The 15,312-nt window shown below is 38.6% G+C and overlaps 1 protein-coding gene and 1 long non-coding RNA gene across 5 annotated transcripts in view; one reads left to right on the top strand and one right to left on the bottom strand.

Moving 5' to 3' along the window:
• Positions 1 to 15,312, bottom strand: part of PDE5A (phosphodiesterase 5A) — a 158,366-nt gene that overhangs the window by 4,249 nt on the left and 138,805 nt on the right. For 3 of the 4 annotated variants that reach the window (XM_065907627.1, XM_065907630.1, XM_065907628.1), the window contains exons 18-20: positions 8,780 to 8,843; positions 3,848 to 3,922; positions 2,035 to 2,118 (exon numbers count right to left, since the gene is read on the bottom strand). In XM_065907627.1, coding sequence (XP_065763699.1) covers positions 2,035 to 2,118; positions 3,848 to 3,922; positions 8,780 to 8,843 — 223 coding nt within the window. Of the gene's footprint in view, positions 1 to 3; positions 199 to 2,034; positions 2,119 to 3,847; positions 3,923 to 8,779; positions 8,844 to 15,312 lie in introns of those variants that run through there. The other variant, XM_065907629.1, reaches the window with a different exon arrangement.
• Positions 1 to 15,312, top strand: part of LOC136148145 (uncharacterized) — a 106,259-nt gene that overhangs the window by 74,962 nt on the left and 15,985 nt on the right. The window lies entirely within an intron of this gene.

Raw genomic sequence — 15,312 nt, 5'->3', positions numbered from 1 at the left:
GAAAGAGAAAGAAAGCCGACGACGAGATGGCGACTGGGAAATAAGCCCTCTCCCCAGGCTTGTCCCAGCGGGTCACATCACACACTCACTTCACAGGCAGACCCACTGCTGGGGTTCTCACAGACTGTTCTCACAGAGCTGTGATCACAGATCATTTATGAATGACTCCTCTTAAGCTATACAGACGGGCAACACATGCTGAGACAAAGAGCAAATGCACACATTTCAACGTAACATTGTTAAGCCGTGGAGACAGATCTGTGTGGAATCGGCTCTGCAGAGAAATAATCCATTTGCTTTTATGTAGTACAGATGGTTCTCCCTAAGTGTTGATTTCATGGGGAGGCACTTAGTTTCTGTGATTTTCTATAAGATAATTTTATCCAATATACTTTAGATTTTTATCCAAAATTATAATAAAGATTAAACTCTATATGGCATTATTATTTACCAACTATAGTTCCATAAATATTCAGCTTACAAGAACATTCAGTGTAGATTTCTGTCATAGACAAACATTGACTTAAATACCCAACATGAGGGTTAGAAATATTGTCTTACTATTCTGCAGCCATTAAAACTGTCATAGAAAACACGTTTGAAACAGAAAGATGTACATTCTATTACAGATTGCAAAGAGCAATTTTTGTTAAATGAAAAATATATGAAAATGTCATAAAGAATACATAGTAAAATAACAGTGGTTATCACAGAGTACTAGAATTATAAGTGATTTTATCTTTTTGCTTTTCTATTATTCTGATTTTTCTGTTAAGAACCTATTACTTCTGTAATAATAGTAAAAATGCCTGTCGGTATCACATAGAATTTAACTGTAGATTCAAATAAAATGAATAGGAAATGTAGAAGGATAAAATTTATAATGGGTGATTTGACTATATTTATGGGCATGGGGAAAAAATGAAGAGAGACATTAGTATCTGCAGCTGAGGAACTCTTAATCCAATCCATAAGGAAGGCATTTGTTATAGAAAGGATGAGTGTTTGGAGGTGATGGAGACGCTGCTGGGAGCGCTTCTGCAGAGCAGTAAGCAGCCAGCTTGCCGAGCAGGGAGGGCAGGGGTGCCAGGGCCTCACACGCGCTCTTTCGTCCTGTTTTCCTTTGCTCTCTCTGCTGGCCCTCCCTCCTCTTTGCTTCTTCATCAGCCACAGCTTCTTTATTCATTTCATTGGATGGCTAGAACCCTGGGTCCAGGCTGAGAACTGAACTCTAAACACAGTTCTCCCACTTACCTACCTATTTGGGACAAGCATCGCATCTCCCTGGAAGATGGACTTTTTACAGATTCAATGACTGAATCTATGAAACGTCTGGATTAAAAAATTTCTAGCCTTTCTTCCAGTCTTGGCAGTCTATGATTCCTCCTATGATAAATATTTTTTTCCCCAAATACTTAAACTTAAGAAAGTTTCCTATTTAAATGTATAAAAATGAAGACAGCATCTACTTTCTGTATTTGGGCTATAACATCTAAACTAGTCAGTTGGATATATTAGGGAGAATAATTTAAAAAACCCAAACTAACAAGTTTATGAAAATGGGAACCTGCAATATTTCCCTAGCTGCCTTCTTGTAACCCTCATAAAAATTTTCTTAATAGTAATAAAGTCACAGTATGAGAAGAAGTTAGATAACTGTTTTTCCTTATTTAGGCCAAAATTTAGCCTTAAAAAGCATATGCTAACATAGAGTATGCAGAATATCCCTCCTTTGAGGGTAGCACTGGCACACACTTTTTCTCAGCGTTCGCCACATGAATTTGCTGGAGCCGAGGATGCAGTAGGCACTCAAGAGGTAGTTACACATCAATGAATTAACATTTTTGAGAAACAGTAAATATAAAATGTGTTCCTTGTTCAGTACAAACAGCATGTTCCTTAGTAAAAGAAATGTCCTGATTATTTTACTTCTAGTTTCTTGATTAAGAAGGAAAAAATAAATATGTGCCTGATGTGTTGCTTCAATTTACTTCATAACACAGTCAAAACTCTAGAAGTTTTCAGAGTAAATACCTCATACAGTTGCAAGCAGATGGCATCTATGAATCCAACTTGCATACTTGGGATTTTGTTTTTTTTCTCCCGGTTCATTAGATCCTGAAAACACAGAAACACACACACACAGATCTGCATATACTTAACGCAACACAAGTCGGCTCTGAAACGATGAATCCCTCGGTTAGCTAAGGAAGGCCAGATACCTGCCTACCTGCCCCCTCACCTTCTGGAGGCTCCAACCCCCTGCACCAAGCCATGCTCCTCTCTCTCTCATTCACTGGGGCTGTGACTGTCCCTGCGTGACCCCCAGCACTGATCACTGGCCTCAGATCAGCTGGTGACCTAGAGTTGGGCCCTGACCAGAATCCACTGCTGACAGGTGTCTGGAGAACACACATGCTTTCTGACTGTCTACTGATGCGGAATCACACACTCTCAGCTTCGTGAAAGACGCCACTGAGGCCACGGCCGATCACAATTCAGTTCGTAGAGAGAGCTCTCTGAGTGAAAAGTACGCAGCCACCACTGCTGCTTGTTCTCAGGAGCCCGTGACTGGGCACCAGACAAGGCCAGCACCTCTGAGGGGAGCAGAGTCTGTCTCAGTGCTTGTTTAGAATGAAGCAGATTCTCCGTTAGCTGTGACCATCACTCTACTACCCACCATCTTCTGAGAGGACTCCGCGCTTCTAACAAGCCTATTACTGTGTGTGTGTGGTTAGTCACTCAGTCATTTCTGACTCTGTGACCCCATGGACTGTAGCCTGCCAGGCTCCTCTGTCCATGGATTCTCCAGGCAAGAATACTGGAGCGGGTTCTCGTTTCCCTTTCCAGGGGATCTTCTCGACGCAGGGATCAAACCCGTGTCTCCTGCACTGCAGGCGAATTCTTTATCACTGAGCCACCAGGGAAGCCCTGACTACTATGTCTAGGAGACTAAACAATTGCAAAAGACTAATGAGACATAGGGTGTGCCCAGATGAGGCTAAGAAGTAAAGCAGAGGGAATGGTATGCAGAGGAGGGGCATCTTGTAACCTCGGCCCATTTAATGTGGGCTCAATAAATGTTCATTTGAGTAAAAGAATGACTCTATGCACCATTTCCAGGAAAAACTAATACTCATCCATTTCAGGAAAAACTTCTTCAGTGGTTTGAGAAGAATTTTCTTATATTCGAGATTCCCTACCTACCATAAGCAAAAAATGCAGTATATAAATATATAACAAGAGATGTTTATCAAAGTGCTATTTGTAATAGTAAACTCTACAAACATTATACCAAACAGTAAATAATGGTTGCATCTGTTTCATGTGGGGCTTACCACTTCTTCTCAGTGGTAAAGGATCTGCCTGCCAGTGCAGGAGATCCAGGAGAAGAGGGTTTGATCCCTGGGTCGGGAAGATCCCCTGGAGGAGGAAATGGCAACCCACTCCAGTATTCTTGCTGGGCTAATCCCACGGATAGGGGAGTCTGGCAGTCTACAATCCATGGGGTCACAAGGAGTTGGACATGCCTGAGCAGGCATGCACTATTTCATGTAACCATTATAAATGGTATATAGGACAGAGCATCTGTTAGAATGAAAAGTGGCTTATGATATATAAATGGAAAAACATTACAAAAAGTAGGTATGATTTGATAACTCAGAGTCTTTTCTGTCTTCTGTTATTTGCATGTTTTCTATAATGAACATGTTTAATTCTTCAGGTAAGAAAAAGGACTTTATAAAAAGATGAGAAAATCTTCCTAAAATCTCACAGAAGCACAAAAAGGAATCTACAACAAAAACATGTATATGAATAATTCCTACCAACAAGGTCTCATACTTACAGTGGGTTCTATGTTGAGTTCTTTTCTCTCTCTGTCTCCTTGGTCAAAAAATTCAGTGGCAACAAGTTCTGCTATCTGAAATCAATAACAGACTAAGTGTGAGTAATTAAAGGCATATCACTCAGTAAAAGACTAGATGATAAAACCCATCAAATCTGTGGCTTTTAACCACCTCAGTAAAATTAGAATAAAGCAGTAACAGTAAATATTTATTTTAATGTGTACCTAGTAAATATTTATTTTAATGTGTACCTAATCACAAAGGCTAGAGTCTGTATAATCTATAATTCAGAGAAAAGAGCGACATGTTATTTCACCGCCAGCAGCAGTGGGGAGAGAGCACTGCACCCCATCTGTGGGCATCATCAGTGAGGTGTTAGACACCAGTCATACCAGGCCCCGCAGGAAACACAGCATCAGATAGGTCCTTATCCTGAGGCTGATTGACGTGCCTCTTAGGTTTCTCTCAGTCTACCAATTCCTCCTCTTCTCTCTTTTTAAAAAACGTCCTTATAATTTTGACTGTTGTTGAATAAACTGGGTTGTTTATCCTATAGCTTCCTGTTGTCTGGATTTTGCTGACTGTGTTTCCATAATGAAATTGAATGTTTCTCTGTTCCCTGTATTTCCATAGACCAGTAATGAGATCTAGACACTTGATTAGATTGAGTTTGCTTTTTTTTTTTTTTTTTTTTTTTGCTACGACTGTTTCTCAGGCTGTGCCTGTACTTCTGACAATGGAATGCCTGGTCGCCTCTCTCTGTGATATAAACAGTCCTTCATGAGCTTTCCCTGGATCCATTAATTTAGAGACTGCAAAAAGGTAATATACAAAGCAATCATTCCTTTTTCCTTTATATCTGAAATAGAATAAGTCCCCCACATCAATTTTTAGTTACTCTGAAGTATAATTTGTATAAATAAAGGAGAAATAACTTGATTTTCTCTATTATAATTACCATTAAAAAATAATAACTCAGTTCTCATGCATCCAACAAACATGACTAAGGAAGGTTTTATTATTGTTATTATTATTTTGAACTTTGGATTTAAACATATTTAACGTATTTCAATCCTTACTGATGCCCACATTGTTCCACTTTGGCCAACTGAGTTGGCTTCTTTGCTCTTCTGACACGGCGTTATCAGTCTTTGATAGTTCTTGCTTTCTGCTATAACAAGATGTTCTTAGCTCATCTTGTACATTTCCTGTTTTGGAACGGGCAATCAGCCATTTCTTCATGGAGTCCTCATTCTTTTAGACTGAGGTTATTTAGAAACTTCAATAAGGGCACTAGGTTCGTTCACTTCTACTAGGGTGATCGTTATTTTTAAGCCCTCTTAATGAATGGAGCTTACACAATGTAAGTTCATACAGTATTTCCTATTCAGATCAGGACTAAAGGATTTCTGCAAAACCTTATCCATCTTGGATCTCTATCTTTCTACTTACACTGAAAATCCTACCTCTCAACAATATCAATATAATTTCTCATTTGCTTTTATTCCACATCATCCACTATGGTGACTGAATATATATACAGAATTACCCCTAATATGATTACTGAAAAACCACTCTAATGGGTTTGTTGTTGTTGTTGTTCTTAGTGTACATCCCATGGAGTTATATGGTCAAGTAATGGTTTTAAATCTCTTGGAATAAAACTGTCCCCCTCCGTGTGGTTTTGCAACCAAAATCACATTATTTCATTTTACTTCCCAGGTTATGTGGTTTTTTTTTAAAGTTCAACTTTATAAGCACAGTTTACATGGTTCCTAAATTAAATCTACAAAACAAGTACATGCAAAGAACTCTACCTTATATCTCTTCCTCAATCTTATTCCCTCCTTCCCCTGTGGGAAATCATTAACTTTTTTACAGTTAATCCTGCTTTTTAAAAATATATGCAAATATAAGTACATACGTTCATATTCCATCGCCTTCTCAGTTAAATGGTAGCATACCATACCCATTTTCTCTTCCTTGCTTTTTCTTTTTCATTTGTATCTGTGAAGTCACCCCATAGTAGTTTATAGAAAGTGCTTCTTTCTTTTTACTGTTGCAGAGACTTCATCATGTAAGTAAATACTACAACTTACTTAGTACCATATTAACGAACACTTGGGCTGTTTCTTGTTTTTGCTATTACCGACAGCACTAAAATGAATAGCCTATGTAAACGCATTTTTATATCCTTGCCAGTATATCTTTGAGATAAGGTTCCTAGAAGTAATAGTAAATGACTATGTATAATCATATACTTCCAAACAGTTACAGTATTTTGCATTTCTTGTTTTCCCACAGCTTCCCCAACAGAGTATGCTGTAAAAATCTTTAAATGTTTGCCAATCAGACAGTTGAGAAATGGTCTTAGTGTGTTTTTTTTCTCAATGAATTGCATAGATCATGGGTCTATAGTCACAAATGCATGTGAGTAGGTTAGCACACCCTCCAACCAAGAAGCAGTGTTTATATCACCCAGAAGTTGCCCTCAGGCCCTTCTGTGTGAGTCACCGAAGCTGCGTTGCTTCCTCCCCGCTCAGCCGCTATCCTCACTTCCTTCACCGCTGATGGGTTTTGCCTTTCCTAGAACGTGACGTAAATGACATCACAGCATGTGTTCCTTTACGTCAGCTGCTTTCACTCAGCATATACTGCTGGTGAGACTTGTCCCTGGCGTGGCCTGGATCAGCCTCAGCTTCTTTCTACTGTTGGGCAGAGCGGCCCTGTGTGAGGTAGCGTGCTGTAATACATTGATCCACTCTCCTGTTGAGGAACATCTGGATGGTTTCTAGTCGCTATTAGGAATAATGCTGTCATGAGATTCTGAACAAGTCCTTTTGTGTCAGTACTGTTTTAATTTGTATCTTTCCTTGTGACTGAGGTTCTGAGACCTTTTCAAATGAGTAAGAGCCATTTGCATTTCTTTCTCTATCAACTTTTTAACCTGTTCCTCATTGTCTGTTTGGAGACGGCAATGGCGCCCCACTCCAGCACTCTTGCCTGGAAAACCCCATGGACGGAGGAACCTGGTGGGCTGCAGTCCATGGGGCCGCTAATTAGGCAGACATGACTGAGCGACTTCACATTCACTTTTCACTTTCATGCACTGGAGAAGGAAATGGCAACCCACTCCAGTGTTCTTGCCTGGAGAATCCCAGGGACGGGGGAGCCTGGTGGGCTGCCGTCTATGGGGTCGCACAGTGTCGGACATGACTGAAGCGACTTAGCAGCAGCAGCATTGTCTGTTTTTGCTTATTGTGTCTTTGTCATGCAAAAAAGTTTTCTTAATTTTTAATTTTCATGTAATCAAATTTGTCAGTCTTTATTGTTTCTGCATGTGGAGCCGTAATTAGGAAAGTTTTCTCACTCCTCAGTTATAAAAGAATCCACAAATGTTTTTACTTAGTACTTGGATGGTTTAATTCTCTACACTGAGCTCTATGCCCCATTTGGAATTTAAGTATGCAGAATAGATCCGGTTTCATCTTTTGCCATCTGGCTATGGAAGATGGGAAAACCAGGCTAACACTATTGAGTAAAGTCTGTCTTTCCCCCAGTTATTTGAGCTATCTTAATTATGTAAATGTTCTATGCAATTCTCAGTGTTCTATTGTGTTCCATGGGTCTGATACTAAGTCCAAACTGTTTTAATTATAGAGGTTTTATAGCGCTGCTTTTTATCTGGACCCCAGCTTCACTGCTGTATGTTTTCAGAGTCTGATTCAAAAGAAAGAGAAAGAAAGAAATTCTTTCCTCTTCCATTCTCTTTCCTGTTTTGAAATGGGCATATAGTCTTTTTTACTATGGAGCAGGAAGGTCTGTAGAGACATTTCTTGCGTGCTTATGGCATGTCAGCTTTGGCACCTAGACAGTGCATTCCTGACATTGTTTTGTCAGCACGTGGTTCAGATGAGCCTGTCATTTCTGGGCTCCATGACTATGTATCCCATAGTCGTGACCAACAGCAACTGTCAATAATCTCAGGTAGTACATTTAGGGCTGAAAATGCAGTCTCAAAAAACAAACACAATATACATATCATTGCATGTATACCCACCCCCCTTATATTTAGCCTGGGGCGTTTATGCCTCAGCACAGGGTTACGGAAGTTACTTATTTAGAGAGACGATATATTTCTAGCCACCTGATCATGGGCTCTAGTCAGAACCTTCTGGATATCTTATATCAACATGTCCTATATTTATGAGCACCAGAAATGTTTAAGTTCTACTTGTTAATGCCTATTTAGAGTTGAAGTACAGCCTAATAGGCTAACCACAAGAAAATGGAGTTTGCATCTTCTAATTATTAAGACTAATAAAGGGATGTGCTTTAAAAAAAAAAACAACTGAGGTAGAAACAGTACTGGAATTAAACTTTATCAACAGCTAGGTTTTTGCTGTGTTAATATAGATGCTCTCTTTCTTAATAGGTCTTACAAATATTATTAAGTCATAACAAGTCTTATAAAAAAGAAAAGTGAAAAAAAAAAAAGAGAAAAAAGTGTCTATGTCCAATTATCTGCTTTTAATACTACTTAAAATTTAGATTAAAAGTTTCCCAAATACTTTAAAAACTACATTTAAGAGTAAAGGTTTTTCATACTTTGACTTTTTTAAAAAAAATTTATTTATTTTAATTGGAGGCTGTATTACCTTACAATATTGTAATGGTTTTGCCATACATTGACATGAATCAGCCATGGGTGTACATGTGTTCCCCATCCTGAACCCCCCTCCCACCTCCCGCCCCATCCCATCCCTCAGGGTCATCCCAGTGCACCAGCCCCGAGTATCCTGTCTCATGCATCGAACCTGGACTGGCGATCTGTTTCATATATGAGAATATACATGTTTCAATGCTATTCTCCCAAATCATCACATACTTTGACTTTTTAATTACTACTTTTCCATCACTAAACAACATACCCGTTGTTGAATAGGCCAGGGTTTTGTAATTGCAGAAAGATCACAGGCTGTCATCAGCATCGCTCTGTTAAGGAAAAAGAGGTCCAATACTCCTTTATGTGATTATATACCTTTATGTGACTATAAACCCTAGTAAACAGTTAGTTACTGATAAAAAGTTAAAACCCCATAAACTACAGAGATGGCAGTTTACAAAGACTAAAGAAACAGAAATAGAATTTATATAGAAGCAGAACTGATACAATGGTATCACAGCATCAGTTGTTTTGGTTACCCAGTGAACTACTGGAATTTGCTCTCAAACTGCCTTGTTGTATCTCCAGATTAGCAGAAGGAGAGAAATTACTAACCTCTGTGCAAAAACTTGCCTGCTATTATTATTTTTTTTACTTTGGCCTTCCATTCTCAGTGACAGTATGGTGAAAACACAATAATTAACTGTTAAACATCATCAGCTATCCTATTGATAAGACCCCCATGACAGCAGGAACTGTGATGGGTCATCCTAATTTACTCAACACACGTTGTGGCTCCTATGTGAAAAGTCTTTAAATTATTGAACAGTACCTGCTGGAGAGAAGAGGGAAATGAAAGGATATGGTGCTCTTTACTCCTTCTCTTGTTAGAGAAGTTGAAAACCATGCTGGACTCTGGAGTCTGTGGCGAGGTGCTCTAGAACTCAGTACTGTAACTACTGTGTGAAAATGGTTTCTCTTTGGTGTAGTGTTTTTCCACGACAGGTCTAAATACCTGCCATTTAATTCTTTCAGTCTGTTTGAAGACATAGGCAAAAAGGTCATCACTGTCATATATAGGAATACTCAGGGAGTCCCAGAAGAAGAAGACAAAAAGAAAGGCGATGAGAAAATACTCGAGGAGATAATAGCTGAAAACTTCCCTAAAATGGGGAAGGAAATAGCCACCCAAGTCCAAGAAACCCAGAGAGTCCCAAACAGGATAAACCCAAGGTGAAACACCCCAAGACACATATTAATCAAATTAACAAAGATCAAACACAAAGAACAAATATTAAAAGCAGCAAGGGAGAAACAACAAATAACACACAAAGGGATTCCCATAAGGATAACAGCTGATCTATCAATAGAAACCCTCCAGGCCAGACGGGAATGGCAGCACATACTGAAAGTAATGAAAGAGAATAACCTACAACCTAGATTACTGTACCCAGCAAGGATCTCACTCAGATAAGAAGGAGAATTCAAAAGCTTTACAGACAAGCAAAAGCTGAGAGAATTCAGCACCACCAAACCAGCTCTTCAACAAATGCTAAAGGATCTTCTCTAGACAGGAAATGCAGAAAGGTTGAATAAACGTGAACCCAAAACAACAAAGTAAATGGCAATGGGACCACACCTATCAATAATTACCTTAAATGTAAATGGGCTGAATGCCCCAACCAAAAGACAAAGATTGGCTGAATGGATACAAAAACAAGACCCCTATACATGCTGTCTACAAGAGACCCACCTCAAAACACAAGACACATACAGACTAAACGTGAAGGGCTAGAAAAAAATATTTCATGCAAACGGAGAACAAAAGAAAGCAGGAGTCGCAATACTCATATCAGATAAAATAGACTTTCAAATAAAGGATATGAAAAGAGACAAAGAAGGACACTACATAAGATCAAAGGATCAATCCAAGAAGAGGATATAACAATTATAAATATATATGCACCCAACGTAGGAGTACCGCAATATGTATGTCAAACGCTAATGAGTATGAAAGGGGAAATTAACAATAACACAATAATAGTGGGAGACTTTAATACCCCACTCACAACTATGATAGATCAACTAAACCGAAAATTAACAAGGAAACACAAACCTTAAATGACACAATGGACCAGCTAGACCTAATGGATATCTATAGGACATTTCACCCCAAAACAATCAACTTCACCTTTTTCTCAAGTGCACACGGAACCTTCTCCAGAATAGATCACATCCTGGGCCATAAATCTGGTCTTGGAAAATTCAAAAAAAGTGAAATCATTCCAGTCATCTTTTCTGACCACAGTGCAGTAAGATTAGATCTCAATTACAGGAAAAAAATTGTTAAAAATTCAAACATATGGAGGCTAAATAACACACTTCTGAATAACCAACAAGTCATAGAAGAAATCAAAAAATAAATCAAAATATGTATAGAAATGAATGAAAATGAACACAACAACCCAAAACCTATGGGACACTGTAAAAGCAGTGCTAAGGGGAAGGTTCATAGCTTACATCAAGAAACAAGAAAGAAGCCAAATAAATAACCTAACTCTACACCTAAAGCAATTAGAGAAGGAAGAAATGAAGAACCCCAGGGTTAGTAGAAAGAAAGAAATCTTTAAAATTAGGGCAGAAATAAATGCAAAAGAAACTAAAGGGACCATAGCAAAAATCAACAAAGCTAAAAGCTGGTTTTTTGAAAAAATAAACTAAATTGAAAAACCATTAGCAAGACTCATTAAGAAACAGAGAAGAACCAAATTAACAAAATTAGAAATGAAAATGGAGAGATCACAACAGACAACACTGAAATACAAAGGATCATAAGAGACTACTACCAGCAGCTCTATGCCAATAAAATGGACAACTTGGATGAAATGGACAAATTCTTAGAAAAGTATAACTTTCCAAAACTGAACCAGAAAGAAATAGAAGATCTTAACAGAGCCATCACAAGCAAGGAAATCGAAACTGTAATCAGAAATCTTCCAGCAAACAAAAGCCCAGGACCTGATGGCTTCACAGCTGAATTCTACCAAAAATTTAGAGAAGAACTAACTTACTCAAACTCTTCCAGAAAATTGCAGAAGAAGGTAAACTCCCAAACTCATTCTATGAGGTCAACATCACCCTAATTCCAAAACCAGACAAAGATGCCACAAAAAAAGAAAACTACAGGCCAATATCACTGATGAACATAGATGCAAAAATCCTTAACAAAATTCTAGCAAACAGAATCCAACAACATATTAAAAAAATCATACACCATGACCAAGGGGGCTTTATCCCAGGAATGCAAGGATTCTTTAATATCCGCAAATCAATCAACGTAATACACCACATTAACAAATTGGAAGATAAAAACCATATGATTATCTCAATAGATGCAGAGAACGCCTTTGACAAAATTCAACACTCATTTATGATTAAAACTCTCCAGAAAGCAGGAATAGAAGGAACATACCTCAACATAACAAAAGCTATATATGACAAACCCACAGCAAGCATCACCCTCAATGGTGAAAAATTGAAAGCATTTCCCCTGAAATCAGGAACAAGACAAGGGTGCCCACTCTCACCACTACTATTCAACATAGGGTTGGAAGTTTTGGCCACAGCAATCAGAGCAGAAAAAGAAAAGGAATCCAGATAGGAAAGGAAGGAGTGAAACTCTCGCTGTTTGCAGATGACATGATCCTCTACATAGAAAACCCTAAAGACTCTACCAGAAAATTACTAGAGCTAATTAATGAATATAGTAAAGTTGCAGGATATAAAATTAACACACAGAAATCCCTTGCATTCCTATACACTAACAATGAAAAAACAGAGAAATTAAGGAAACAATACCATTCACCATTGCAACAAAAAGAATAAAATACTTAGGAGTACATCTACCTAAAAAAACAAAAGACCTATGTATAGAAAACTATAAAACACTGATGAAAGAAATCAAAGAGGACACAAACAGATGGAGAAACATACCGTGTGCGTGGATTGGAAGAATCAATATTGTCAAAATGGCTGTTCTACCCAAAGCAATCTATAGATTCAATGCAATCCCTATCAAGCTACCAACGGTATTTTTCACAGAACTAGAACAAATAATTTCACAATTTTTATGGAAATACAAAAAACCTCGAATAGCCAAAGTAATCTTGAGAAAGAAGAATGGAACTGGAGGAATCAACCTGCCTGACTTCAGACTCTACTACAAAGTCACAGTCATCAAGACAGTATGGTACTGGCACAAAGACAGAAATATAGATCAATGGAACAGAATAGAAAGCCCAGAGATAAATCCACGAACCTGTGGACACCTTACCTTTGACAAAGGAGGCAAGGATATACAATGGAAAAAAAAAACCTCTTTAACAAGTGGTGCTGAGAAAACTGGTCAACCACTTGTAAAAGAATGAAACTAGAACACTTTCTAACACCATACACAAAAATAAACTCAAAATGGATTAAAGATCTAAATGTAAGACCAGAAACTATAAAACTCCTAGAGGAGAACATAGGCAAAACACTCTCCGACATGAATCACAGCAGAATCCTCTATGACCCACCTCCCAGAATATTGGAAATAAAAGCAAAAATAAACAAATGAGACCTAATGAAACTTAAAAGCTTTTGCACAACAAAAGAAACTATAAGTAAGGTGAAAAGACAGCCCTCAGATTGGGAGAAAATAATAGCAAATGAAGCAACAGACAAAGGATTAATCTCAAAAATATACAAGCAACTCCTGAAGCTCAATTCCAGAAAAATAAACGACCCAATCAAAAAATAGGCCAAAGAACTAAACAGACATTTCTCCAAAGAAGACATACAGATGGCTAACAAACACATGAAAAGATGCTCCACATCACTCATTATCAGAGAAATGCAAATCAAAACCACAATGAGGTACCATTACACGCCAGTCAGGATGGCTGCTATCCAAAAGTCTACAAGCAATAAATGCTGGAGAGGGTGTGGAGAAAAGGGAACCCTCTTACACTGTTGGTGGGAATGCAAACTAGTACAGCCACTATGGAGAACACTGTGGAGATTTCTTAAAAAACTGGAAATAGAACTGCCATATGACCCAGCAATACCACTTCTGGGCATACACACTGAGGAAACCAGATCTGAAAGAGACACGTGCACCCCAATGTTCATCGCAGCACTGTTTATAATAGCCAGGACATGGAAGCAACCTAGATGCCCATCAGCAGACGAATGGATAAGGAAGCTGTGGTACATATACACCATGGAATATTACTCAGCCGTTAAAAAGAATTCATTTGAATCAGTTCTAATGAGATGGATGAAACTGGAGCCCATTATACAGAGTGAAGTAAGCCAGAAAGATAAAGAACATTACAGCATACTAACACATATATATGGAATTTAGAAACATGGTAATGATAACCCTATATGCAAAACAGAAAAAGGGACACAGATGTGCAGAACAGACTTTTGGACTCTGAGGGAGAAGGCGAGGGTGGGATGTTTCGAGAGAAACATGTATATTATCTATAGTGAAACAGATCACCAGCCCAGGTTGGATGCATGAGACAAGTGCTCGGGGCTGGTGCATTGGGAAGACCCAGAGGAATCGGGTGGAGAGGGAGGTGGGAGGGGGGATCGGGATGGAGAATACATGTAAATCCATCGCTGATTCATGTCAATGTATGACAAAACCCACTGCAATGTTGTGAAGTAATTAGCCTCCAACTAATAAAAATAATAAAAAAAATTAAAAAGGAATACTCAAGGTAAAGGACTGTGTCACTTGTACCTCTAGGGACAATCTAAATAAAAGTGCATCCTCCCTAACCATATTAGGCTTCAAAGAAAATGGTTTTTGGCCTCAGACTCTCTTACACCAACTCTTATCACAGGTAATGAGTACACCAGAGAAATGTTTAATCATGAAGGATTTCAGTAATGCTTGCCAATGCAAACTGTCTCCCCCAAAGAAGACCCTGCAGTGTCTGGATAAACTTAACTACAATCCAGACAGTGAAGAGTGGAAGAGGCAACCTGAGTGCTAGGTGTACTAGCTGCTGCTCTGCATGAGGTTGGAAGTTAAGAGAGCATAGCAGTGAAAACGGTGGCACAGACTTGGAATCGAGGTGGGATTCCATTTTTGTTATTGGGAAAAACTGGTCGCAGATTGCAGTGGTGTGTGTATACTTTTCTAAGGCACTGCTCTAAAAAACATGCTGAGGCTCTCACATGAAGCATGACTGTTTAGAACAGACAGCTGGACATTTGTGTGTTTCCTTATTTGTGTATTTGTTTGCATGTGAAGTAATATCTACCTATCTAAGAGATTTAGCTATCAAATTGTAATAGAGCACTATCCTCAGTTTTATTACTACTTCTGTCTTTATTATTCACACTAAGTTCTATTTTATTGGTCTAGTTCTTGTCATGGAAAAGGCAGTGATAGTATAGCAAAGGATGGGAGGGAGGGACAGGGAAAACAGGTGAGGAAAAACAGAACCCTGAAGCTCTGACTCTACAACTAACACCAGAAAAAGATGTCCTTTCATCATAGGGGACTGGAATGCAGAATGAGGAGGTCAGGGGATATCTGGAATAACAGGCAAGTTTGGCCTTGGAGTACAAAATGTAGCAGGGTAAAGGTTAACAGGGTTTTCCCAAGAGAACGTACTGGTCACAGCAATCACTCTCTTCCAGCAACACGAGATGACTCTACACATGGACATTACCAGATGGTCAATGATGAAATCACATTGATTATATTCTTTGCAGTCCAAGACGAAGCTCTATACA

This window comes from Muntiacus reevesi, chromosome 16, assembly GCF_963930625.1.
Source record: "Muntiacus reevesi chromosome 16, mMunRee1.1, whole genome shotgun sequence".
In the NCBI taxonomy this organism is placed as follows: domain Eukaryota; kingdom Metazoa; phylum Chordata; class Mammalia; order Artiodactyla; family Cervidae; genus Muntiacus; species Muntiacus reevesi.
This window is presented reverse-complemented; position numbering and strand designations above follow the sequence as displayed.